The following is a 25768-nucleotide window of genomic DNA, read 5'->3' as shown; positions in this document are numbered from 1 at the left end:
ATGAGTTCGGTTTGAGACACATTGAGTTTGAGGGGATCGGTGGACATCCAATTAACAGCGAGTTGCTGGCAGCTGGAAATTCTGGTCTGGGTCTGAGGAGAGAGGTCAGGTCTAGAGATACAGATTTTGGGAGTGTTTGGTGCGGGAAGGGGAGAGTTGTAACTGGGGGAGCTCTGGAGCTGGAGAGAAGGAAGAGTGGGGTTCACATGCCCCCCCCCCCCCGCCACACACACCGAGAGAGGTGGGGTAGGGGAGAGCCGACGAGAGCCAGACTGAGCTAGGGAGCCAGAAGGAGACAGGAGGGCAAGAGAGACAGAGGGAGACAGAAAGACAAGAGAGGGAGACTGACGGCTGAGGCGAGGACAAAGACTAGAGGGGAGGGGGACACGAAGGGAAGGAGGAGGAAGAGAAGGAAGAGATGAAGGGAGCCAGAGGGAAACCGAGGCTGGGGGAAGAAAGGGGGGAAAGGACGAAGGCAGGAGAGGTGGGAGGGGGAGGAAGGTGGAGGAGCGCAGACTGTGCCAAGAGAGATGGGAGAGAGGGAGAGAGAAGCAAGGAAGAGGGGAAGAGAGAGACAGCTGGGAGAATGATAGGGGGCAGAGGGACGTGAGGAGGAGGAGTAGAGGGGAATAGGAAAGAGCAATTGCGAGGGAAGGGGACAGGGAAAGAGAGAGATGGGGGTAGGGAGGAAAAGAGGCAAGGGGAAGAGAGAGACGGCGCTGGCAGAGGTGAGGGGAGAGCAGGCAAGACCAGGGCTGGGGTTCCGGGGTGGGTGGAGAGAAAGCCTTGGAGAAGCAAGATGGCACTGGGTCAGGAAAGCCAAGAGAGGGGCAAGTACAAAGAAAGGCAAGGGCAGCAGTAACCTGTGCTGCGGAGAGAGGGGGGAGGGCCAGGACGGGGGGTGGGTGGGTGGGCTGTGGGGCTGTAGCTCTGCTGTCCTGGTGCCACCTCCCTCCCGTGCTTGGGGACTTTGCACCAGCCACCTGGCCTCCTGGCTCTTTCTGGATCTTAGCTTGCAGCCTCCTGCCCTAGGACCTTTGCATAGATTGTTCCTTCTGCCGGGAATGCTCTCCCCCCCCCCCCATACACACATGGCTCACCCCTTGGCTTCCTTCAGGACGTTTAAATGTCTCCTTCTCAGCAAGGCCTATGCCTGTTACCCCCTTTCAAAACTGTAGCCTGTTCTGCGTGCCTCCCCCCCCGCCGCCAACCATCGCCATGCCCCTTAGCCTGTGTTATACCACCTTCTAACATCCTATAACAGGAGTCATTCAACATGTGTATTGTCCGTCTCATCCCATGAGAATATAAGTTCCATGAAGGCAGGGATTTGGGGTCTTTTTTGGTAGTCGTTGAATCCCCAGTACCTGGGACTGTGCTGGTACATAGCGGGAGCTCAATAAATATTTGTTGGATGAGCAAGTGCTCTTGTGCTGAATATGGACAATCTCTAAAGATTATATAAAGAATAAGTGAAACAAACCCCTGATGTAACTATATTGTACTGATTTACTTCTTGGGAAAGTGAAGAACAGCAGAAAATTCTGATCACTGTGGGTTCTGTTCAGTTGAGCTCCGATGAAGAAGACTTTTAGCTAACTCAGGACTTTAAGGGTCTCAAGACAAGCTCATTGGGGTAAACCGCTTTTTCTTGATGCCTCATTTTCTCTAGAATTGGCTGTGCAGTGGTTGTCAACAGCGACAGCTGGACATTAGCTGCTGAAGGGGGTGGTAGGTCATGGGGATGACAAGTCTGATAGAAAGGGACAAGGACAGAAATGTGTGGTTTGTGATGGAACATTGTTTTTTGTTTGTTTGCTTGTTTGTGGTCAGAGTACAAAGAGTATTGCATCTGATTTTGAGGGAGATTTAAACCAGCTTAAATGTGTGTGTTATATCTATCTATATAACTTCCCCAGTCGAAATCAGAATAGAATATTTTTGAAGGGCTTTTAAAGAAAGCATGTGCTTCCTCTGGAGAACTTAAATTGGTATGTCACTCAAATACTTCAGTACCCATGGATTAGAGAGTTGACGAGAAAAAGATCCCCAGTAGTCTTTCAACGCATTGTTCATATATGGGAACAACCCTCTAATTGTAGTTGGTTAGGCTAAATGTGTGTGGAAAAATATACTGTCATCTCGTTTGTCTGGAATAGATTGAATTTCCTCGAACACTCAAGCATATCTGTCTTTAAGATGATTTAAAAATCACTCTAGGTGATTAACAGCATCCTCGTCTCTATCCTGAAACCTATGGATTCCTGGAAAGCTGGTGCCCTCATCCCCATTTGGGCCTTAATTTTCCATAGCAGGCTGGCTTGTGGGAGAGACCGCTTTACCATTTTGGTACTATAATCGCCTTTATTTAAATGTTTCCCTGTTAAAGGTGGCTCAAGCAGCTGTCCCTGTTAGGAGTTTTGATTTTTTGGCATTCTTTTTCCTCAGGGGGAGCGCGGCCACAGCAGGTCCTATCTGGTGGTGAGCGGCTGTCATGATCTCGACAGCCCCGCTCTACAGCGGCGTGCACAACTGGACCAGTTCTGACCGGATTCGCATGTGTGGCATCAACGAGGAGAGGTGAGGAGGCTGGGAACGTGGCTGTTGCTGGCTCCCAGTGAGCGGTCCCTACTCACCAGAGGGGCAGCTGCGGTAGGGCCCTGGGAGGGACCCCGGGGGAAGAGGCTTCGGTTGTTTCCAATTTTCCTGGGATGGGATGGAGCTGGGGCCGTATGAGTGGCCTGCCCTGCCATGCTGTCCCTGTTCAGATGAAGGTGAGGAGGCCAGCAGATGACCTTTGCCAACTAACATTTGTCTACTCATTAAGAACTGTCAGACTGTGGAGTAAGGGGAAGCTCAGGCGATTGCAATTTTTATTTGCTGCATCCATGTTCGGTGCTCAAGGATACGCACAAGATATTTTTGGTCCTTGATCTAAGCCTGGAAGAAAGGCAGTTTTATTATTCAGCTGTATACTGGGAACTGTTAGTGGGTATTCTGGTGATCAGCGCTTTCCTGCCTCACGAGGCTAATGACGATTCGCAGTGCGATCCTTATGAAGTATCTCAGGAAGAGCCAACTGCTTAATGTAGTTGTCATACGGAACTGAGAGTTGGTGATGCCTGCCTAATCCGTGTGTGTTTTAAATGTTCTGTTCACCAAAATATTTGGTTGACCAAGCTCTGCCATTTACTGATCATGCCCCATAGGAAGGACACCCAAAATGGCCTTCAGATTTTATATTTTTGACTCTCATGACCTTTGGCCAAAGAAAGAGCTATGTGTGATGGTTGCAGTGCCTCTTTCGTTTTTAGAAAAGGCATGCTTGCTGGTGTTCAGCTGTTGTTTCAGTCCATCGACTGTTCAAATTCCAATACATCAGATCAGTCCCCTAGAACATGGAACGTTACAGCTTTGCCCGGGATTCAAATCCGGTGTTTTCCTTGGGTGAATCTCGGAAGTGTGTGCGTAGCTGTGTGTGCATGTGGGAGAATGTGTGTCTTTGTGGGTATCTTCTTTTTCCTTCTGCCCTTAACAGAAGTGTGTACTTGTCTGAGGTTCGGGTTAGGAGAAGAGACCTTTTTTTTTTTTTTTTTCTAAAGCCATTAGTGCCTAATAGTTTAATGTTCTCTATACTGAGGAACAAGTTAGGGACGGACTTAAAAGGAATTTGATTTTAGAATATAAAAGTCAGGACTAAGGAAAATAAGACAGAATTCCTCTCAGATTTGCATAAGAAAGATATTTTCCTTTGCATGTGAAGTAGGCCTTAGGTAATGACCAAGAGGGGGACTGGGGAAAGGCAGGGTGGTAGTATTGATTTGCGTAAGCATTCACCCGTAACTTGGCAACTCGTTATAGGCAGTTGAGCCTTGGGTGCATGGGTGCAGAGATCTGGACTAGAGCCTTTAACAAATCAGTGTACAAGCTGCCTTGGTTCATTGTCCATTCTTATTCCCTGCTGAGAAAGAAACAGGAAGTGAGCCCCAAACCCGCCTTTCCCTCTTTATGGACCTTTCTTGGGATGTTAAATTACCAAATATGCCTAGTGGTTAAGATGACCTTTTAAGGATTGTCACTTCTGATCTCATCTACCCTTTATTGTCGCCTTCCTCTAGTCTAGGCCATGCTAGAGCTGCTTTCTGAAATGTGATCTCACCTTATTTAAAAACCATCTTCCTCAGTCCTTTACAACTTGTAGAACTTAGACATTTCGGGTGTAAAGCTGCACATGGGGGTTAACTCTTAAAACTGTTTGAGAAACCTGCCCGACGTCATTAGATGCAGTTGAGGACCGATGCAGTTGCAGGGACAGGGGCTTTCTGCGGGCCCCAGGTGGCTGACTGTAGTCACACCTCTGGCTAACTTTCTCTGTTTTCTCACTTGCTTGCTTCCTTTCTTGTATCCATTCATTCCTTCATTCAACCAACATTTACTAAATCCAGCAAGAGCAAACCAGCAGTCATGGGACACTGATGGTGAGTGCTATAGAGTGGCACGCACAGGCCCTGTGGGAGTCTAGATGCAAAAACGGTAGACTTCCTGGGGGAATAAGGGAAGGCTTTCCAGAGGCAGTGACATCTGAGCTGGTGGCTTGAGGGATGAGTAGGAGTTTGAGGTGAGGGTTGGCATGTCCCACACAGTATGTTTGGGGAAGACCCTGGCTGGAATGAAGGTGGTCTTGGGGTGCGGTGGGGCTCAGGCAGGGAAAGTCTGCAGGGGCTGGAATATAAGGAGCCTGATGTGTGTGGTGTGGTCAGGGCCCAGTAGGCACTGAAAAAGCTCTGGTTTGACAGTGGTGCTAGCCCTTCATAATTAGGAAAACAGCCCTGAAAGGTTATCGCCATTTCTGCTTTAAGTTCAACAAAGCCTGAAGCGCAACAGCCCAGGGTCATCTCTGCTGGGAAGAAGTGGTGGGATTGATTTTCAGTCCTGATTGAAGCCTGCTTTGACCCCTGCTCCCTCCTCCCTGCCGCCTGCACCCTCCTAACCTTGCCTGGTTGACCCACTTCTCTTTGTGCACCCCTCCCCTGCAAGCTATTCCTGTCCCAGGCTCCTCTCTCCATGGAGCAATTTAATGTTTGCTTAGCTTTGCACACCCCTCTCCTCAGAGAATTTGAAACGTGGCCACACGATGTTTTCCCAGAGCCTCGGGGGCTGGCACTCGGGCCTGGGCATGGCTGGGGTAGCCGGGACTGCTGCTTCCATTGCCGCTGCCACCCGCAGAGTCCCTGGGCCGTGGGCTCTGTGGGTCTGCCTTGGAGGCAGGTGGCAGGCTTTCTGTGTTCAGTTCAAGGTGATTTTATGTGGGGTGGGAGCCCAGCAAGGGCAGCTTGCTCCCCTCCATGTGGTCAGGAGAGGAAAGAACGGAAATAGCTAACATCTTTCCCCTGCAGCCCCTCAGGTGGGGTTGGTGTAGGCGGGGGCGGTGCCCCTCCTTCCCCTTGCCACTGTCCTCCTCCCAAAGCCCTCACTGGCCGGTCTCATTGGAACATGCTTCTCCCCAGCCCAAGGCTGGGTGTAGGGCTGGCTTTTCCCGTCTCCCAGGAGCGGATGTCCAAGTATGTTTTCCCTTTCCCTCAGGGCCCCCCTTCCTCCTGTTCCTCGAGACCCCTGACTGCCTCTCCAGCCCTTGCCTGTCCTTACAGTCATCTCTGTTTGTCACCAGCAGTCCTTGCCAGTGGTAGAACCCTCCCACTTCTGCCAGCCTAGCTGCCTTTTAAAGGGAACAGATCTCCAACCCCCTCCCCTAGTTGGTCCCTCCTGGAGCCCTGGAACGGGAGGGAGAGGCCTGCGGTGATCTCCCTTGTCTATTTTGCTTCTCTTGGCCCAGGTACAATTTTGGAGTCCATCAGTGGTGCCCTGTTCCAGTGAGAGGGTGGGAGTTAGCAGGACCCTCCCCATTTTTGTGGGGGTGGGCTGCAGGCTCCCAGACTGTCCTAGGCTAGGGTGGCTGGTGAGGCAGGCGCTAGCTCCTTCTCGGGCTGCTGTTGAGCCGAGGGCGAGGAAGAGGAGCAGACTCTGAGGTGGTCCACTTCCCCCGAGGTGCACAGAGCATTTCTCTGCTTCTCCCCATCAGAGCTGCAACACAGGGCTTCTGCTGGAGCTTTATTCTTCTACCCAGACCTTCCACTCAGCCACTCACCTGGGCTCTTGCCCCAGTGGTGTCCTCCCTTGGGCAGACAGTGGTGGGTTTTTGCCGTACCCAAAAAACTGAACTTCTAGTGGGTGTTTGTCCTCTCCTCAGCTTCACCCTCCTAGTCTTTGTTCCCCCCTAAGGGTCTTCCTGAAAACCTGGAGAAGACTTTTGGAGCAGGTTGGGGTTCAGTTAGGTTTTCCTCCTTTGAGACCCAGCTCTCTGGCCTTGAGCCCTTCCCTTTGCAATATACCAACTTGAATTTGGGGTCCGTGGCCTTGAAGGCCTCCCTTTGGGATGGGAGTGAACGTGGCGGTGCTGAGGGAACAAGGGGAGTGTGGGGGGCCGGCGGGGCATGGGATGCAGGCAGGAGGGCAGGTGCTGCCTGGAGCTCGGTGGTACTTTAGGATAGGGGAAGAGGTACCCTGGAGGGAAAGAAGTCGTGCCCTTGAAAATGCCCCTCAGCACTCAGTGACCTGGTGGCCTCGAATCAGTATCATTATATACGCTAATAAATGTGTATCCGCTCTAGGCAACCCCATCAGGTGAATAGGTGATGATTCAGATTTAGAACATGACACACAATGGAGGTGGCTATTTGTTTTAGAAAAGGATTACCCTTATGATACCTGCAGCCAGCTTCCCTTATAGACTTAAAATAAGATTGCACTTAAGAGAAAACTGGTTTGCGTGCGTTTTGAGATCTTCTGCCTTTTGGCAATGCCCAGTACCTCCTGGATGGTCACCTTGATAGGTAAGCTCGGGACAAAGCGAAAGTGCTGGGCCATCCTCCACGTTCCTGATGAGAGCCCCAGAGAACAGGATACACAACCCAAGGAGGGGAGTCTAGTCAGACTGGGCTCCTTTGCAGGAATTTGCAAAGCTGGGCTTGGAGGCTCCGGCTTGTGACCTGTCCCCCCGCAATTCCTTGTGATTTCCTCCAAGCCACCAAGGGAGGTGGTTTTATGGGAACCAGGGCAGGCAGGAGGCGTTCTGCCGAAGGTAGTGGTGGCCCAAAGACTAGGCCTCATGGCCCTTCTCTGGTTGTGTCTCCCATGCTAGAAGAGCACCTCTTTCTGATGAGGAGTCCACGACAGGTGACTGCCAGCGCTTTGGATCTCAGGAGTTTTGTGTCAGCAGCAGTTTTTCCAAGGTAAGGGGCCATGTGGCGCCACATGTCACCCGGCAAAGGGCGGAGCTGATGTGCCCAGTCTGCCATCCCAAGAAGGGGGGCAGGAAGGAACGGGGTATTTCCCAGGAGTTGCTGTATGTGAGACAGAAATTGGGCGAGTCGCAAAGCGGGCCCGCCGCTGCCGCCCTGGGCCTCAGGACGCGTGCCCCAGCCGCAGAGAGCTAGCTAAGATGGGCACGCTGCTCTGTCGTTGCAGGTGGAGCTCACGGCAGTTGGAAGCGGCAGCAATGCCCGGGGGGCAGACCCAGATGGCAGGACAGCGGAAAAACTTGGGCACAAGTCAGAAGACAAGCCTGACGACCCCCAGCCACAAATGGACTATGCTGGGAATGTGGCCGAGGCCGAGGGCCTGCTGGTGCCGCTGAGTGGCGCCGGGGACGGCCTCACGCTTTCTGCTGCTGACGGCGCCGCCGAGGCCGGCGACAGCACAGCTGACTGCTCCTGGGCTCCCCTCAGCACCCAAATGAACAAGCAGGTGGACTGCTCAGCAGCAGGGGTGAAGGCTCTGGACTCTCGGCATGGCGTGGGGGAGAAGAATACTTTCATTCTGGCCACTCTGGGAACTGGAGTCCCTGTGGAGGGAACCCTGCCTCTGGTGACCACTAACTTCAGTCCGCTGCCAGCACCCATCTGCCCCCCTGCTCCCAGTTCGGCTGCCGTCCCCCCGTCTGTTCCGGATCCGTTCCAGGTTCCCCTCTCCGTCCCCACCCCGGTGCCCCACTCTGGGCTAGTTCCCGTCCAGGTTGCCACTTCAGTTCCGGCCCCTTCCCCTCCCTTAGCTCCAGTCCCGGCTCTGGCCCCGGCACCACCATCAGTGCCCACGCTCATCTCTGATTCGAACCCCCTTTCAGTTTCGGCCTCAGTCCTGGTGCCCGTGCCAGCTTCGGCTGCCCCCTCGGGGCCCGTTCCCCTGTCGGCTCCAGCCCCTCCCCCCCTCTCAGTCCCAGTTTCAGCTCCTCCCTTGGCTCTGATCCAGGCTCCCGTGCCCCCTTCAGCTCCAACCCTAGTCCTCGCGCCTGTCCCCACACCAGTTCTGGCTCCCATGCCGGCGTCCACGCCTCCAGCGGCTCCCAACCCTCCGTCAGTGCCGATGCCCACCCCAACTCCGTCCTCCGGCCCGCCCTCCACCCCCACCCTCATCCCTGCCTTTGCTCCTACACCGGTGCCCGCTCCCACCCCGGCCCCGATCTTTACTCCAGCCCCCACGCCCATGCCGGCGGCCGCACCAGCTGCCATTCCCACCTCTGCGCCCATGCCAGCCTCCTTCAGTCTGAGTCGAGTATGTTTTCCTGCAGCTCAGGCACCAGCTATGCAAAAAGTCCCCCTGTCCTTTCAGCCAGGGACAGTACTGACCCCAAGCCAGCCGCTGGTATATATCCCACCTCCGAGCTGTGGGCAGCCGCTCAGTGTGGCCACACTGCCAACCACCTTGGGGGTCTCCTCCACTCTTACACTGCCTGTCCTGCCTTCCTACCTTCAGGACAGGTGTCTCCCTGGTGTGCTGGCCTCCCCAGAGCTCCGGTCTTACCCATACGCGTTTTCTGTGGCCCGGCCTCTGACTTCAGATTCCAAGCTGGTCTCTCTGGAGGTGAACAGACTTCCCTGTGCGTCCCCATCCGGCAGCACCAGCACCCAGCCTGCGCCCGATGGGGTCCCCGGGCCTTTGGCAGATACTTCCCTCTCTACTGCTTCTGCCAAGGTGCTTCCAACCCCACAGCCTTTGCTGCCAGCCCCCAGCGTGAGCTCGGCCCCACCGCACCCTGCGAAGGTGCCAGGTGGTGGCGAGCAGCAAACAGAAGGGACTTCCGTCACCTTCTCTCCCCTCAAGTCTCCTCCACAGCTGGAGCGAGAGATGGCCTCTCCACCTGAGTGCAGCGAGATGCCCCTCGACCTCTCCTCCAAGTCCAACCGCCAGAAGCTTCCATTGCCGAACCAACGCAAGACGCCCCCCATGCCCGTGTTGACCCCTGTGCACACCAGCAGCAAGGCCCTCCTCTCCACGGTCTTGTCTAGGTCTCAGCGCACAACCCAGGCTGCTGGTAGCAATGTCACCTCATGCCTGGGCTCCACTTCCTCGCCCTTCGTCATCTTTCCCGAGATCGTGAGGAATGGAGACCCGAGCACCTGGGTGAAGAACTCAACTGCGCTGATCAGCACCATTCCTGGCACCTATGTGGGAGTGGCCAACCCAGTGCCTGCATCCCTGCTGCTGAACAAAGACCCTAACCTGGGCATCAACCGAGACCCCCGCCATCTCCCCAAGCAGGAGCCCATCTCCATCATCGATCAAGGAGAGCCTAAGGGCACCGGTGCCCCCTGTGGCAAGAAGGGCAGCCAGGCTGGGACTGAGGGACAGCCAAGCACAGTCAAACGTTACACCCCAGCCCGCATTGCCCCTGGGCTGCCGGGGTGCCAAACCAAGGAGCTCTCTCTCTGGAAGCCCACGGGGCCGGCAAATATTTACCCACGGTGTTCAGTCAATGGGAAACCCACCAGCACCCAGGTCCTGCCTGTTGGCTGGTCACCATACCACCAAGCGTCTCTGCTTTCCATTGGCATTTCCAGTGCCGGGCAGCTGACCCCCAGTCAGGGGGTGCCCATCAGGCCCACCAGCGTTGTTTCTGAGTTTTCTGGTGTGCCGTCTCTTGGCCCCAGTGAAGCTGTGCATGGACTTCCCGAGGGGCAGCCACGGCCTGGGGGCCCCTTTGCTCCAGAGCAGGACACTGGCACAAAGAACAAAAGTTGCCGGATTGCTGCCAAGCCTTATGAAGAACAAGTCAACCCTGTCCTCCTGACTCTCAGCCCTCAGACAGGGACCTTGGCACTGTCTGTCCAGCCTAGCAGTGGGGACATAAAAGTGAATCAGGGGTCTGAGGAATCAGAGAGCCACCTCTGCCCCGACAGCACTCCGAAGATAGAAGGTCCCCAGGGGGCTTGTGGCCTGAAGCTGGCAGGAGACACGAAGCCTAAAAACCAAGTGCTGGCCACCTACATGTCCCATGAGCTGGTCCTGGCCACCCCCCAGAACCTGCACAAGATGCCCGAGCTGCCTTTGCTACCTCATGACAACCGCCCCAAGGAACTCATCTTGGATGTGGTCCCGAGCAGCAAGAGGGGCTCCAGCACAGAGCTTTCACAGCTTGGAAGCCAGGTGGACCTGGGGCGGGTGAAAATGGAGAAGGTGGATGGTGATGTGGTCTTCAACTTAGCCACCTGCTTCCGGGCCGATGGCCTCCCAGCAGCTCCCCAGAGGGGCCAAGCTGAAGTTCGGAATAAGGCCGGGCAGGCCCGAGTGAAACAGGAAAGCGTAGGTGTCTTTGCTTGCAAGAACAAGTGGCAGCCAGACTCGGTGGTGACCGATGGGGTGACCGAATCTCTGCCACCCAAGAAGATGAAGTACAGCAAAGAGAAGGATGGTGAGGAGCAGCAACCACAAGCCAAGGTCACAGCTCGGAGTTCCCATGGACCCAAGGTGAGTGCGGGGCTGAGGTCCAGGGCAGAGCCCGCACACCGGAGGTCTCCTTTATCCTGCAGATGTCAGCCTCCCGCGGCTGTGTTCTTGAGTAGCTCTGTGAACTGAACTCCTTGGAAGGCTTGTGTAAAGTGAATAATGACCTGCTGTTCCCTTTCTAAGTCCCATTGTCCATATATGGTGTTTTAGCACGAGGAGGGGCTGGCTTGTATTTTGTAGGATGTGGGAAATGATTTGGTCCCTGAGGCCAGGGAAGCCATTGTCCCAGATGAGGTTGGAGAGCGGAAGAAGAGATGGACGAGGGAAATCAATTAATAACAGGCCCTTCCCCACATAACCATTCTTCCTTTTCCTTTTCTGAGATGACTGCTGGCCTTGAGATCTTGGGATTCTCAACAGGGTCGTTCTCTGCACCACTGGGGGAGCCTGCTCAGGATATGCTTGGAGTTTTGTGGGGCCGAAGCCAATTTGGCTTCTGGGCTCATCCGCCAGTTTCCTATCCGTCCAAGTGCTTGGGGTGGCAGCTTTGTGTTTAGGCCCACTGGGAATTTGGTGTGCAAGGCAGGTGGGCATCTGGGTCTGGGTTCTTAACGGTGGCAGGGATCTAGGCAAAAAGGTGGGCCAAGAGGATTCAACTTGAATCCAGTGGTGTTCCAGAGGGGATCCAGAAGCCACTGGTGATCCAAGGAGATTCTTGAAGCAGTTGAAGATAGGTCTTCTCAAAAATGTGGAGCAATTTAGGGGCACCTGACGGGCTCAGTCAGAAGAGCATGTGACTCTTCATCTCGGGGTTATGAGTTCGAGCCCTGCGTTGGATGTAGAGATTACTTAAGTAAATCGAAAACTTTTTAAAAATAGGGAGCAATTTGAAGTTATGTTAAGAAGCCTTCAAATTGAATGTTTTTTTAAAAGATTGTACTTATTTAGGGGCACCTGGGTGGCTCAGTCGGTCAGGAGTCTGCCTGCTACTCAGGTCATGATCCCAGGGTCCTGGGATTGAGCCCAGCATCAAGCTCCCTGCTTAATGGGGAGCCTGCTTCTCCCTCTCCCCGCGCCCCGCTTGTGCTCTCTCTCTCTCTCTGTCAAATAAATAAATAAAATCTTTAAAAAAATTTAGAAAAAGATTGTATTTATTTATTTGAGGGGGGGGGGGTGAGGGAGAGCAAGGAAGGAGAAGCAGACTCCCTGCCGAGCAGAGAGCCCTGCCGAGCAGAGAGCCCCATCTCAGGGCCGAGATCATGACCTGAGCCGAAGACAGATGCTTAACCGACTGAACCACCCAGCTGCCCCATTTTTTTTCTGGCTGCTGGTTGCAATATTTTATTTTTTTGTAAAGTTTTATTAGAATGCAGCCATGCTCTTTTTTTTTTTTTAAGATTTTTCATTTTCGGGCGCCTGGGTGGCTCAGTTGTTAGGCGTCTGCCTTCGGTTCAGGTCATGATCCCAGGGTCCTGGGATCGAGCCCTGCTTTGGGCTCCCTGCTCCACAGGAAGCCTGCTTCTCCCTCTCCCTCACCCCCTGCTTGTGTTCCCTCTCTCGCTGTCTCTCTCTGTCAAAAAATAAATAAAATCTTTTAAAAAAAAGATTTTTCATTTTCAATTTGAATGTTGATATACACTAATGAACAGATTTCTAGCCAGAGTATAATGAATTTGGGTTTGTGGTGGAGGCTCTTAGTCTTTTTTGGACCGTAGAGCATTTTGGGAAACTGTAAGACCCTGTCCACAGAAACATGACCTCAGAATTTTGCCAGTAATTTCAAGGAGTTCATGGGCCCACCCCCTCCACAAAGCCCGCCTTTGGGCTCCAAATTAAGAACCCGAGGGATAGAGTTTGAGTGGGTTTTCTCAATGATCTCACAGCCACCTCTGTATGGCAGAGACATGCCAAGTAAGAACACAGGTCATGACATAGTAGAGCATATATATATATATATATAGCATTTGCTCAAGTAACTGTGATTTGTCCTGGGTGGTAATAAGAATAATAGTTCATGTTGTTACATGTACTGTATGCTATACACAAGCAGACACACACACACATAGCATATATACTATATGCCAAGTGCTTTCTACAGATGTCATCTAACTTAATCCGTACAATAACCCTATGAGGTGAATGCTATACCCAATTTACAGATAAGAAGATGAAGGAAACACACTGAATGGGCAAGTTACCCAAAGTTACACAGCTACTAAATGGCAGAGCTAGAACTCAGACTCTGGTCATTGGCTCCAAAGTTCATGTCCATCTTCAGCTGTTGCCACCCTGTCTTCTACTCTCCTTATGTATAACTGTCTCACTGGCCATTTGGCAAGTGTTTATTGAGTAGTTACTACGTGCTAGTCCCCCCCCCCCACCCCCAGGCGTGAGCTACATCTCCAGGAGGGTGGTACAGCATTGTGGTGAGGAGGATGCTTTGCGGAGCTGGGCACAGTGCCCGAGTTTAAGTCTTGGTCCTGCTTTTTCCTAACTGTGCTATTGGCCAAGTGACTTAATCTCGCTGGCCCTCAGTTTCCTCATATGTACAATGAGACTATAATAGTACCTCTTCCATAGGGCTGTGCAAAGATTAAATGAGATGATGTCGTGAAGTGTCCAGAATAGGCAAATCGATAGAGATAGAAAGTAGAATCGTGGTTGCCTAAGGCTGGAGGAGGTGGGGAAATGGGGATGGGGTTTCCATTTGGGGCAGTGAAAAAGTTCTGGAACTCCATGATGGTTATATGACTCTGCAACTGTACTAAAAGCAATGGAATTGTAAACTTAATCAAATGAATTGTATGGTATATCTCAAAAAATTACATGTCACTAAAACTGTTGTTAATAAAAAGTAAATGAGGTGATATATATGAATGCTTAGAACAGTGCCTGGCAGGTAGTAAGTGCTCGGTAAATGTTCGTGGCTGCTGGTTGTTATTGTTAGTATTACTAACAAAATAGACATGCTCCCTGCTCTCATGGAGCTTATGTCTTGCAGGCGACCTGATGACAGGCAGGCACTGCCCTTTACTCTATTAGATGAACAGTTCACTGGGCCCACTGACAGATGCCGAGGGCAGAGAATAAAGCTATGAGATCGGGGGCCTTGCAGCAGCCCTTTGCAGCTTCCTGTAGTGATTTAGCAAATGTCCATTTTTGGGGGAGAGTAAATAACTTAGATCTTTCTTTTCTTACCTCCCATTTTTCCGGAGAAAGAAACTGTTGATAAGCAAAGTCAGATCAGGGCTTAATTCAAAACAGCCCCTTTCAGGGTATGGCCAAGAATCAGAATAGTCTCCTGTCCCCTATACCACCTGCCCCAAGGCCTCATGGAATCCTGGAGGGCTGGCTGAATCATCAGCAAAGAAAGAGTTCTGCTTCATCTGGTGCTGGGTATATTTTATTGTCTTCTCATCCTTTGGAAAATTCCTTGGAAAACCTTTCAAAACTCTGTTAACCAGAACATTCATCTTACATGGTCTCCCCATCCACCCAACTTTTTGCCTAAGTTGGAGCATGCAAATACATTTTTACTCTCGGTGCTGCCCTTGCAGAACATTTGGACAGAAATCCCTTCTAGATGTTCTGTTTTACTTGTTTTTGACTATCTTAGGAAATAAAAGTTAATGATCTGCACTTGAAAGAGCCAGCTAAAAGTGATATTCAGAAATAAATAGGACATGTTCAGATTTATGTGCATTTAACTTTATTCCCCCTGACTTCAAGTAGTCTTTCTCTGGCCATTCCTGAAGGTGAGCTTTTAAGCAACAGTTCCCCGTCTTTCTTTCCTCCCCCGTTCTTTCTTTTTCCTAACACTTTGATTTGTAGGAACCAGCAACAAAGGGGGCAAAGGGGGCAACTGAACTTGAATTTTTAGCTCAGCCCTCTGCTGAGTAAGAAGCAGGAGGAGATCACAGTTTAGGAGGAGTCCTGGGAATTTGGTGGGGAATGGTCACTCCCTATCCCTGGGGAATTGAGACACACCCCCCCCAACACCCTGGAAAATGTTCTATTGATAAGATATCGGGTATCCCCTTAGCTGGAGCTAGACAGTGATAACCTTCTAGGAGGTGCATGTGGGTCTGCTTAGGGGGGAAAACAACTCTTCCTTTCTTCCTAGGGCCTGCTTTCATAAAAAAATTAAAATGTTTTGCTTATTCTGCACTCCCTGGATGCTAGAAACCTGGAAGTCCCTACCTTGCCCTATTTCTTGTTTGGTGGCATGGAGAGACCTCAAAGCTTGTGAGCATATGCAGCTGTGAGGCTGGGAGTGTCCTTGTGCTGTGTAAGCCCGGCCAGTGTGCCTGTCCAAGTGAGCGAGTGAGCGGAGCTGAGCAAAAACAGTGGAGGACGCGAGTGGGGAAGGAGAAGAGTGAGAACTGCTGCAGAGAGAGGCCCAGGTGGGGAGCCAGGAGCCCTAGGTCTCAGTCCCAGCTCTGCTACTTTGTCACTGCAGGCGCACATGAGCTCATTTGCAGATTTGCCTGGGAAGTGGCGGGCGCCCCCCAGCGCGCGCAGACTCCCAGGGCCGTGTGTTTCCCTGGACAAAGCATTTAACCTCTAGTCTTGGAGCCTCAGTTTCCTGGTCTGTGCAGTGGGGATGATATTAACTTCTGCTTTGGGGGTTGTCAGGAAGATCAAATCAAATAACAGAGAAGAGAACATTTTGAGACGTTGAAGGTACTGCAGAGTATCAAGTGGCATTATTAATAATGCCTCGGCCTTTTCCTTGTCTTCCTTAAGTGCGGGCCAGTGTGAGTTGCTCCCGTGTCATGCCTTTCTTCTCGCCTTCGTTGAATCTATTATACACGGAAATAGACCGTTTTTCTTGAGTTGACCCAGGCTAAGGATTGTTTTCAGTTGTTGGTGTCTGTACCATTTGCACTGAAGGTATTTGACCAGTGTGGTCACCCGACTTGCCAAAGAGGCGTTTCTGTTTGCTACCTGTCTCTATTGCTGTTTGGATGTAGAGAACACGGGCCTGACTTTGCACCTTTGAAAATGACTTTGGGTATTGATGTGGCCTGTGAATGCAGCCTCCATTAGACCTGTAAAAATGATGGCGTGTGGATGTCTGTGGAGATTAGTTAGGACACAGGGTTCAGGCCCAGAAAGCCCCGCCCCGGGCCCCCACCTGGGCTCTGAGCTCTGTCTGTGTGTCAGAACGGGGCCCCGGACTTAGCGCTGGCAAAGCTTTCTTAAGAAGAGGAACTGATCTCAGACTTGACTCTCTCTACCTCTCCACAGTGCCGGAAGCCGCCTAGTGACCCCCAGGAACCCACCAAGAAAAGCCCCAGGGGGGCTTCAGATTCAGGAAAAGAGCACAATGGAGTCAGGGTAAAGCACAAGCACCGGAAGCCAGCAAAGCCGGATTCCCAGTCTCCAGGAAAGCGAGCCGATGGCCACGAGGAAGGTAGGCTCCTCAGTTCCTCACCCTCTGGGCTGGGCTGCAGAGGGATCCCCGTGGCAGGTCAGTGGCAGGTTGGGGGGTGGGGGTGACTCTGCACTGCCCAGAATAGTGAGACTTCCTCATTATGGAAAGAAGATAAAATTGACACCTCTGAAATCAAAGGCAAGGGAGAATGGGTTTTATTCTGTTCACCCTGGTCACTAGAATAAGGTATGCTCTGAGGGCCAAAGAGAGTGGTTTTCAGACAAACAAAAGTCAGTCCTACGACAGAGTAGCCAACCCATTACCCTGCCATGGGTCTCGGCTCAGAAAAGAAATGGGGTTCGTGAGGACTGAGACCAAAACAGCAGGACGGGGTTCATGACACATGTTTTTCTACCTTTGGTATAGTCGAAAACTCCCATTATAAAAAGTTAAAAAATTAATACCCAGCGAGCTAGCCGGAAGCATTTAGGGAAATCCTGAACCCTTATTATCGAGGGACATGCAGTATGTTTGGAGTAGGGAGGTGTGTACTTGACCTGTGTGCTCTGCCACGCTAGTTCCTTGGTGCCCCCATCAGAGAGAGACGCCCACATGTTCCTGCGTACAGTAGCCGTTTTCATGGCTTTGCCTGTCTGACCCGACCTGCCTTTTTCTAGTCTGTTCTTATGCGGCAGTTTTCCTTTGTCCACTACTCCCTGCTCCCATCTTCCTGCCTCACCTAGTCCTCTATGATCCATTGAGGTTGCCCTCATCTGGGACCTGCTCCAGCTTAGTCCTAACTTTGTGGAGGGGCGGCAGCCTCACAGTCCTACAGGCAGCCAGGCCTTCAACTTGCTGGCATGCTGGCGAATTGATTCTGTACACAGCCCTTTTTTTGGTGTCAGCAAAAATGACCCAACTCCCAGTTTTCAAAAACCACCTGGAAGTGCTCCTTCTCTAAGAGATGTACATGGGTGAGAGCAGCCTGAGGAGAGCCAACGAATGCAACCCTGGGAAAGGCACAAATCCTCCCTTGATTTTTCCACTGAGCCTCTCCGGGATGGGGTGGGTGGGGTGTGGGGCTTTCAGTCCTTGGACTCCTGATTGTGATATTTCTACCTTCTGCCCTGAAACCACATGTCACTCCAGGTTCCTTGGAGAAGAAAGCAAAGAGCAGTTTCCGTGACTTCATCCCCGTGGTTCTGAGCACACGGACGCGCAGTCAGTCTGGTGAGTGAGGCCCAAATTGGCCCTTCTCTGCAGAGAGAGGTAGAAATCTGGTCGAGCGATTTTGCCGTTGGTCCAGGTGGAGAGTTGAGACTTTGACTCACCATGCTAAGACGGCCAGCTCCTTGCAGAGACAAGAGAGCCCAGGGTGGGGAGGGGGAAGCACAGCCCACGATGTCAGGACTGCTTGCTTCACTTTTCCAAACAGGGCTTTTCCGAGCAGGGATTTGACATCTCTTGTTGGCAACCAGTGGTGGGAGGAGGAAAGGCCCGTGCCACTCAGGAAAACTGGCCTACTCCAAGCTTTCGCATCTCGTGGTCAGTGGGGCCAGTCTCAGGCACGGACATGCAACCTTTGGACTTACTGCCCTATGTGACAGGCGTCAACAAAATCGGCAATGGTCGCTGAGTTGTCAGGGCCAGTAGAATCGCATTTGGTCCCCTGAATTTGAAGAAAATGGCTCTTTCTATAGCCCCTGCTTTTGCCTACCAGCCTCCACGTTGGCGTGTAGCACTAGAAGTGGTTGCCCTGCTTCACCCGTATTTCCATGCAGAGTGGCTAGAATGGGGAAACAGGGCGCAGTGTAAACTCAGCTAGCTGACATTCTATTAACTGGCACCCTCAGCACACGGAGAGCGTGGTGGTAATTGGGGCTCGTAATGACGGCCTGGAGGCCTCGCAAAATCCTGAAGTGTCTTCTGAATCATCAAAGAGTGATTACATTATGCCCAGTCTCGTTTTACTGTTAAACACATTGTACTGTATTTGATTCTTTGGAAATTGGTGATCCCTGTGTGATCTCTCTGGTGATTCTGTATTAACCAGAATATTAGATTAACCAGAACACTTCGTTCCTTGCCTGTCTGTATATGGAAATTTTGCTGGATATTTGCTGTCTTTAAACGGTCTGACTGACTTGAAGCTTTGGTTAAGGACTATTCCTTTTGCCTCAAAACCATTTCTTTTTTCCACTGGCCTCGCTTGTGTTTGGGGATTGTCGAGTTAATAGCGAGTCCTTGGGAGAAGGATGGTGGTGTCTCAGAGCTGCTTCTGAAGAAGATTGTCAGATCTGCTGTTGTGCTAAGCCGCGCCAATTTAGGGTCGTACTTTTGTGGTTAGCAGAGTTATGAAGGAAGGAGTGGGGATGAAAAATGGCCTCTTGGCAAGATGGTGGAGGAGGGCAGGAAAGGTACCATTGTGCCGGGGTGCTGGGGAGAGGGGAGGGAAGTGCCTGCCCAGCGGTGAGGAACAGCTGCTGCGGGGCGGAGGGGGGTGTGCAGGGAGAGAACTCCACCCCTGGACTCTTGGCCACTTAATAGGAGGTGGGGTCAATGGGAGGGAAGAGGGCCTGGTGGAGGAGCATTTGGGCGGGACTAACCCAGGCTGTGTCACAGGAAAGGGACTCCTTGCTTCGCTTTTCCTGAGACTCTTCTTTTGTGATGATTCTGCTTGCCCAGGGTGGCTTTGTCAGTGAGACTAGTGGTCACATAGCGAGCAGGGGCGGGGGTGCCCTGCCGATCTGCCCTCCCTCACCTGCTACTGAACCCTGATTTCCCAAAGGGCAGGGACCTGTGGCCCCCTCCTGCTCCTCACATGATGCTTGGCGCCTTGTAAGCACTAAGTAAAAGTTTGTGCAATGAGTTAAAGTCACAGCAACATGGATGAGGAATGGCGTGTGGCTTGGATACTCGATATTTGTGTGGTATATTGGACTCTGTAAAATGCTTATGGGCGGATTATCTCATTTGAGCCTCAAAACAGTCCTGTGAGGCCAGTAAGGCAGAGAACAGTGTCCCCGTTTTATAGAGGAGGAAACAAAAGTGAAGGAACTTTCCCAGAGCGCACAGCTAATAACTGGCAGAGCCTGAACTTGAACCCAGACCTTCAAGCTTCTAATCCAGGGCACTTGCTTCGACACCATACTCTTTGTCCTTTGAAGAGGTACCTGACCGTCCTCTGTACATCCCGTCCACAGGAAGCATCTGTAGCTCCTTTGCTGGTATGGCAGACAGTGACATGGGAAGCCAGGAAGTCTTCCCCACAGAGGAGGAAGAAGATGTGACCCCCACCCCGGCTAAGCGTCGCAAGGTGAGAAAGGCCCAACAGGACACCCAGTATCGCAGCCACCATGCCCAGGACAAGACTCTGCTGAGCCAGGGCCGCCGGCACCTGTGGCGAGCCCGAGAAATGCCCTGGAGGACTGATGCTGCCCGGCAAATGTGGGACACCAACGAGGAGGAGGAGGAAGATGAGGAGGAGGGCCTGGTGAAGAGGAAGAAGCGGAGACGACAGAAGAGCCGAAAATATCAGACTGGGGAGTACCTGACGGAGCAAGAAGAAGAGCAGCGGCGGAAAGGGAGAGCAGGTAAGGCTGGCTGGGGATTGCCGCTCCAGTGAGCTGCTGTCACTCATCCCCAGGCCACAGTGACTTTGGCTTCTGGGGACCCTCGGGCATCCTGGGTGTTCCCACCTCTGCCTTCTCTTCGCCAGCCGAAGGCCTCTGCACCCATAGAAACCTGGTGCTATGAGCTCCAGCTGCCAGAGGGGGTCACTCAACTCCAGGCCCCAGGCTGTGGCTTGGGGTTCAGATTGAATTGAGTTTGGACTGACCTGCAGGGGAGCGGAGGACGTGAAGGCCCGAGCCCTCCAATTTCATATAAGAGTCTGAACCTCTGGGCAAGGCCACAGTGGCATCCTTGGCATGGGACAACTCGATACCAGGGAGTTCTCTGGTTGGCTTGAGGGAGCTGGCTCTTGGGAGGCTGGGTTCTTTCTCCTAGAATCCTGGGTTCAAGAAGAAAGAGGCATTGGCTGCCTTTCCGGGGATGCCTCCACCCCCTACATTAAAGAGAAGTACCAAGTTTCCTCAACTTAACAGAAGAACTTCAAGTAGAAGCGGGCACAACTTTGCTTTCTCGATCAAAGCTACAAAGGTTCTTAAGAGGCAGAGTGAAGCTTTGAGGTGACCCGAGGTGCCATCAGTTTTGTTGGACCCGAGTTGGAAGAGCAGGCAGACCAAGGAGAAAACCAGGCTTTCTTTGGCTACGTCAGATGCTATAATATATAATCATGGAGGCACAGACTGTCACCAAGGCTAATATCAGTATGTTCTGCTAAGTATTGTTCGGGCCCATTTCTGGGTTTTTTTTGGGGGGGGGCATTTTTATAGCAGATTTCTAGATGAGCAAAAAGTATGTCTCTGGGTTCAATAAGAGCATATTTCTCTCTCATTCTTTCTCTGACCTCTGCCCTTGAAGCAACATTTGATTGTCTCTGATAATATATTTATCCTGTGCTGCTGGGAAATATCTACAGTCTCCCTATTATTGAAAACAGAATAGCTGCCTTCTGAGGGGGTAATAGATTCTGGGTTTGCTATAACGCAAACAAGGCTAAACCTCACTTCCAGCTCGGTTTAAGTAGACATGTATACGATACTGTCCCTATACTGCAGAGGGTAAGGGAGCTAATCTTCATCAACTGTGGGAGAGGGTGGGGATGATTTTCCCTTTTACCTGCCAGAGCCATAAGGGATTGGTCAAGAATGAGGCGTCAAGCCGTTGGTCTCAGCCACTTGTGTTTGGATGAAGAAGAGCTTTTGTGTCACGCAGTCTTCTTTACCAAGAGCTGGTTCCCTACAAGCTTGGACACTTCCGTGGAACTTATTGGTTTGGAATCAGAAGGACCTTCGAGGTTACCTGGTTCCATTTTCCACCCAAAGCAGAGATCTCTGTAGCACTGTGGACAGGTAGCTTTTACGTAAACACCCAGGGGAGCATAGAGAACAACTGCTTGGCAAGGCGTCCTGTTTGATTTGGGGGCAGCTGCAGCTTTGGAACGTAGGTCATTCTCCCTCCATGCATGTGTCTAAGGGTTTTGAGTCAAGGCTGTTGGCTTTGGCTTATGGTTTGGTTACCTTCCTCCAGATCCGATGGTGACATCTTCATGAAGGGATTGCCTGGCAAATGTCTCTCTTCTCAGGAAAGCTCTGATCCTTCCTATTACTGCCTATCTTTCAGGTTGACATGAGGGAGTCAGGCAAAGGCCAAACTAGACAGGTCACCTTACTTCTGTCTGAGCCTCATGACCTTTCTGGTTTTTTAAGGATTTTGTTTATTTATTTATTTTAGAGAGAGAGAGAGCGAGCGAGCATGAGTCAGGGTGGGGGGTGGGGTGGGCAAAGGCAGAAGGAGAGGGAGAAGCAGACTCCCCACTGAGGAGGGAACCTGATGAGGGGCTCCATCCCAGGATGCCAAGATTGTGACCTGAGCCGAAGGCAGATACTTGACTGACTGAGCCACCCAGGCACCCTCATGACCTTTCCTTTTGTCCTGGACTTTGGTATATCCCTCCTTGACCTGCAGAAGGGATAAGAAGAGCCACTTCCACTTACCCAGCTACTGCTTCCACTCTGTTTCTTTCCATGCTACTATGAAGTTCTTGCTCCACTGCAGCTGAATAAACTCCAGAGCCTGCCCAGCCCTGGGTAAATGGGGTAGGGAGCTGCTCCTTTTCCTGTGGTGGTGAATGCTGTAATATGGCATCCCCATGTTTCCTGAGGTCCTCCCTCACAAGGCACAGTTCTGTTCCTTCCTCTTTTGCCTCAGCCCAGACTTGTTGCATCAAAAGTCCCAGTTTAGAATGTTCTGGTTGGAATTGCCATTAGAAGCCATCTAACACAGCAGTTCTTGGACAGGTGTGAGGACCCACTGGTGGGTTGGGGCTAGTTGGGAGAAAGCGCTGGTATGATAACTGGCCTTCTAAGAGCTGTGCGTAACCCAGAGCCAGTTCTTCATACTCTAGTGATGGCTCCCGCATCTGGATTTGCCGTTGGTAATGTCACATGTGAGAACACATGCCACGGTCAAGGGATGCCAGCTAAGAACTCTTGGATCTTGCTTAACTCCCTTGGTTTACAAATTAGAGAAACTGAGGCTGCAGTTACTCATTTCCTAGACATGCTGATCTTTTGTCATGTGCTCAGTCCTGTGGGGGAAATAAAGAACACATGGGCATGGCCCTCCCTCAAGAGCTTACACTGCAATAATATGATAAGGATGCCTTCCTCTTTATAACACCTTATAAAGGGGCTTTGTATATGTGACCTCATTTAATTCTCATACCAGTCCTCTGATGTGGAATATACCTTCTCCATTTTACAGACATAGAAACAGACTGTGGGAGATTATGTGGGCAATTATGACTTGCCTCAAGCCAATTACACAGCTAGTGGCCAAGCCATGTGACACTAATATTAGTTAAGAGATAAGAGTAAACCTAATCTACCCCCCCTATACCTGAGATTTAGGACTGACCTGTGGGATAAGGCTATTGGCAATGAAGTTCCCAGCGCCACTCAGGGATCCGTCTGGAAAGAGCTGTAAGAATCACAACATACTTTTTAAAAAAATATATTTTGTTTATTTATTTTAGATTGGGGGGGCAAGTGGGGGGAGGGAGCAGGAGGGGGAAAGAATCTCAAGCAGACTCCGTGCTAAGCGTGGAGCCTGACGCAGGGCTCCATCCCACCACCCCAAGATCATGACCTGAGCTGAAACCAAGAGTCAGCCGTTTGACCAACTGAGCCACCCAGGCACCCCTTGAATCACAGCCACACTTTTTGAAACTAGAAAGTGCTTTGTCTAGTGAGCTGTGGCTAGAATTAGAGATGTTGCCCAGTGTATCCCAGTGACTTGATTTCCAACCAGGGAAGGCAGCAGGTTTCTGTGACTGTCCATCAGCTAAGTAGGCCCAGGGCACCTTCTGGTTTCAGGGAGTTTCTGTGGCTTCGATCTTGGCGTCCTCAGAGAGTGACCAACCAGGCAGTCAGGTGGGTGGGCGGAAGCAATGAAGGAAGACTTCTCCGTTTACGCCCCACCCCAGTATACTTCATACTTCGCTTCAGCAGAGCTGCTAAATTTGTTTTCATACTAGAATGGAGAAAGAGACAAAGCGGATGAGGGAAAAGCCAAAAAGAAGGTTCTGATCTGCTCTGGGCTATGGGGAAATCCTTTTAAAATTACCCTATCTTGGGGACAGCGAGCCGGGCCGCCCCCTGCTGGCAGGGCTGGGAGTCGTCACCGGCTTGGGGAGGAGAGACTTTGATGTTAAGTACAGTGTCCACTTGAGAAGCATTTAGTGGCATTGTCGGCACCACACTAGACACTGATAGCTGATCGTTACACAACTCAGCACCGAGATTCGCCTCCCCAAAGCCTTCTGATTCATTGTAGAGGAAGGCATTGCTTTTCTGTGTTCCATTTCCCTGACATCCATTCTTTCCTGTTTCTTGCCTTCAGATTTAAAGGCCCGTAAGCAGAAGACTTCCTCCCAAAGTTCGGAGCACCGCCTCAGGAACAGGAACCTCCTCTTGCCCAACAAAGCCCAGGGGATCTCGGATTCACCAAACGGTTTCCTCCCAAATAACCTGGAGGAGCCAGCCTGCCTTGAAAATTCAGAAAAGCCATCAGGAAAACGAAAGTGCAAGACCAAGCACATGGCAAATGTCTCAGAAGAGGCCAAGGTGCGTTGCCAGTGAGGGGAGTTTATGGGAAGGAAGCGGGCTAGGGTGGCAGGCTTTCCACAGGCTCCTTGAACAACAGTCATCTGAGTGAGTGAGTGAGTGAGTAAGTGGATGGGGAGGACCCAATTAGTTCATATTTATTAAAGTATTTTGAAGTAGTTCCAGAAGAGTTGGGGGTTAAATGGGACCTAAAGTTATCAGTTAACAATAAGAGTCTGCAAACTCTCAGGTTTGGTTCTTTATGGCTTTTCCTCAACAGCTCTTGGATCTCCTTTGAGTTAGGGAAGAGTTGAAGAATATGGCAGGATGTTAGCCTGAATAGCTTGTTAACATCCAATCAAGAAGCTTTTGTCTGGGCTTAACTCCCTGGAAACCAGTCAGAGAGTTTTCTGAATCAATCAAGGTAGAAAACAACTTGTAGAAGCAAGGATGTTGATGTCCAGACAAAGGTTGCTTGAGGATAGGCTGAAGGAGTTAGAGCTGCCCTCCCACCGGCAACTCACCAGTTCCTTTGCTTCTCGGGGAAGCAGAGGAGCAGGTAAGTGGGCACTCACCAATCAGTAGCCAGGCCAGCGTTCTAGAATCCCTGTTCATAATTGACATCTTTTTGGGGGGGTCTGATGTTCACATCATTGGTTTCAGGTTCCACATTATACCATTTGCAAAAAATCACACGGTCCTCAGTCCTCGGGTGAGCTTTACATTTGAGAGAAGCGAAGGTCCAGGCCCCAATGTCATTGGCAACCAAAAAAAAAGGTCATAGTGGTCTTGTTTGGTGGTTGTGATTTTTCCAGCTCTTTCCAGCTCCAGAGCAGGGATCCCTGAGTGGCACTGGCAAAAGGCGGGAGACCCAGGTGCTTGTCTCCCTCTCCTTTTCCCTTCCCCCTCCTGGAATCTGGTTCCAGCTCAAACAAGGTACTCAAGCCTATTTCTTCATCTTTAAAAATGGAGATGATACTCCATGTCCTTTCCATCTCACAAGGGTGCTTGGGGGAACAAAGGAGGCAACGGATGTAAAAGGCTTTGATAACCGTAAAGTGCTCTTTGAGGTTGGTGTACATCCTTGAGCTTCGGGTCGAGGCAAGGATGAGAGGACAGAGGCCTGGAGTGGCAAGGTAGCAGTGACCATTCCCTCAGACCCCCGGAGGGGGCGGGGCCGGGGGAATAAAGAAGTCTGGTCTGTGCTGAGGGCTCCGTTCACGTGGTCGTTCTTAATTCCCACAGTGGCTGTTAGAGGTAGGCACTGTAGTCCTCGTTTTATGGTGAGGAAACTGAGGCTCTGGGAGGCTAAGGGACTGGCATGAGGTTATTCAGGGGTCATGAGTGACAGAGTCAGGACGGGAAGCAGGCCTCACTGCCCCGGCTCTTCCCGTGTGCCTCCACCCCGTCAATGGGTGGCTTCTGTCTGTATCCGGGAGACGCTGGGGGTGGGGGTGGCCAGGCAGGGACACACTGCAACGCTGAGCGGCTCTGGTGAAAGGTGGGCGTCCCCTCCTCTCCGCCCCCCCCCCCCCCGCTCCTCCCCAGACACTCAGATGGCCCTGTCCCACACAAAGGTGACTGGCCGCCTGACATTCAGCAACACACGCTGAGAGTTGTGTCTGGTTATTCCGCCTGGCAGTGTGTCTGCAGAAATGTTCCTCCCAGAGAGGTTTTGTCCCTTCACAGGGCCTCCCTTTCTCCGTCCCGCCTTCCTTTCTCTCCCAGTCACCACCACCTGCTCTGGATGCCCCCATTGGCACGGTGCTTTGTAGTGGGAAGCGGGGCGGGGGGAGGCCGGGAGACGCGCCTGCGACACTAAAGCTAGGGCATTGGCCAAAGGCTTCTTCCCACAGGGGCTCTGAGCCAGGGAGGAAGAGGG

General features: G+C 51.7%; 1 protein-coding gene across 6 annotated transcripts in view; it reads left to right on the top strand.

The window, feature by feature from the left end:
* Positions 1 to 25768, top strand: part of BCORL1 (BCL6 corepressor like 1) — a 63961-nt gene that overhangs the window by 17231 nt on the left and 20962 nt on the right. For 5 of the 6 annotated variants that reach the window (XM_027609411.2, XM_027609412.2, XM_027609415.2 and 2 more), the window contains 7 exons: positions 2449 to 2580; positions 7199 to 7289; positions 7525 to 10800; positions 16030 to 16195; positions 17306 to 17386; positions 19360 to 19749; positions 23684 to 23907. In XM_027609411.2, the coding sequence (XP_027465212.1) occupies positions 2495 to 2580; positions 7199 to 7289; positions 7525 to 10800; positions 16030 to 16195; positions 17306 to 17386; positions 19360 to 19749; positions 23684 to 23907 (4314 nt within the window). In that variant the 5' untranslated portion in view covers positions 2449 to 2494. The remainder of the gene's footprint in view (positions 1 to 2448; positions 2581 to 7198; positions 7290 to 7524; positions 10801 to 16029; positions 16196 to 17305; positions 17387 to 19359; positions 19750 to 23683; positions 23908 to 25768) is intronic. The other variant, XM_027609417.2, reaches the window with a different exon arrangement.

The sequence above is a fragment of the Zalophus californianus genome, chromosome X, assembly GCF_009762305.2.
Source record: "Zalophus californianus isolate mZalCal1 chromosome X, mZalCal1.pri.v2, whole genome shotgun sequence".
Taxonomy (NCBI): domain Eukaryota; kingdom Metazoa; phylum Chordata; class Mammalia; order Carnivora; family Otariidae; genus Zalophus; species Zalophus californianus.
The sequence above is the reverse complement of the archived record's forward strand: the minus strand, read 5'-3'. Positions and strand labels throughout refer to the sequence as shown.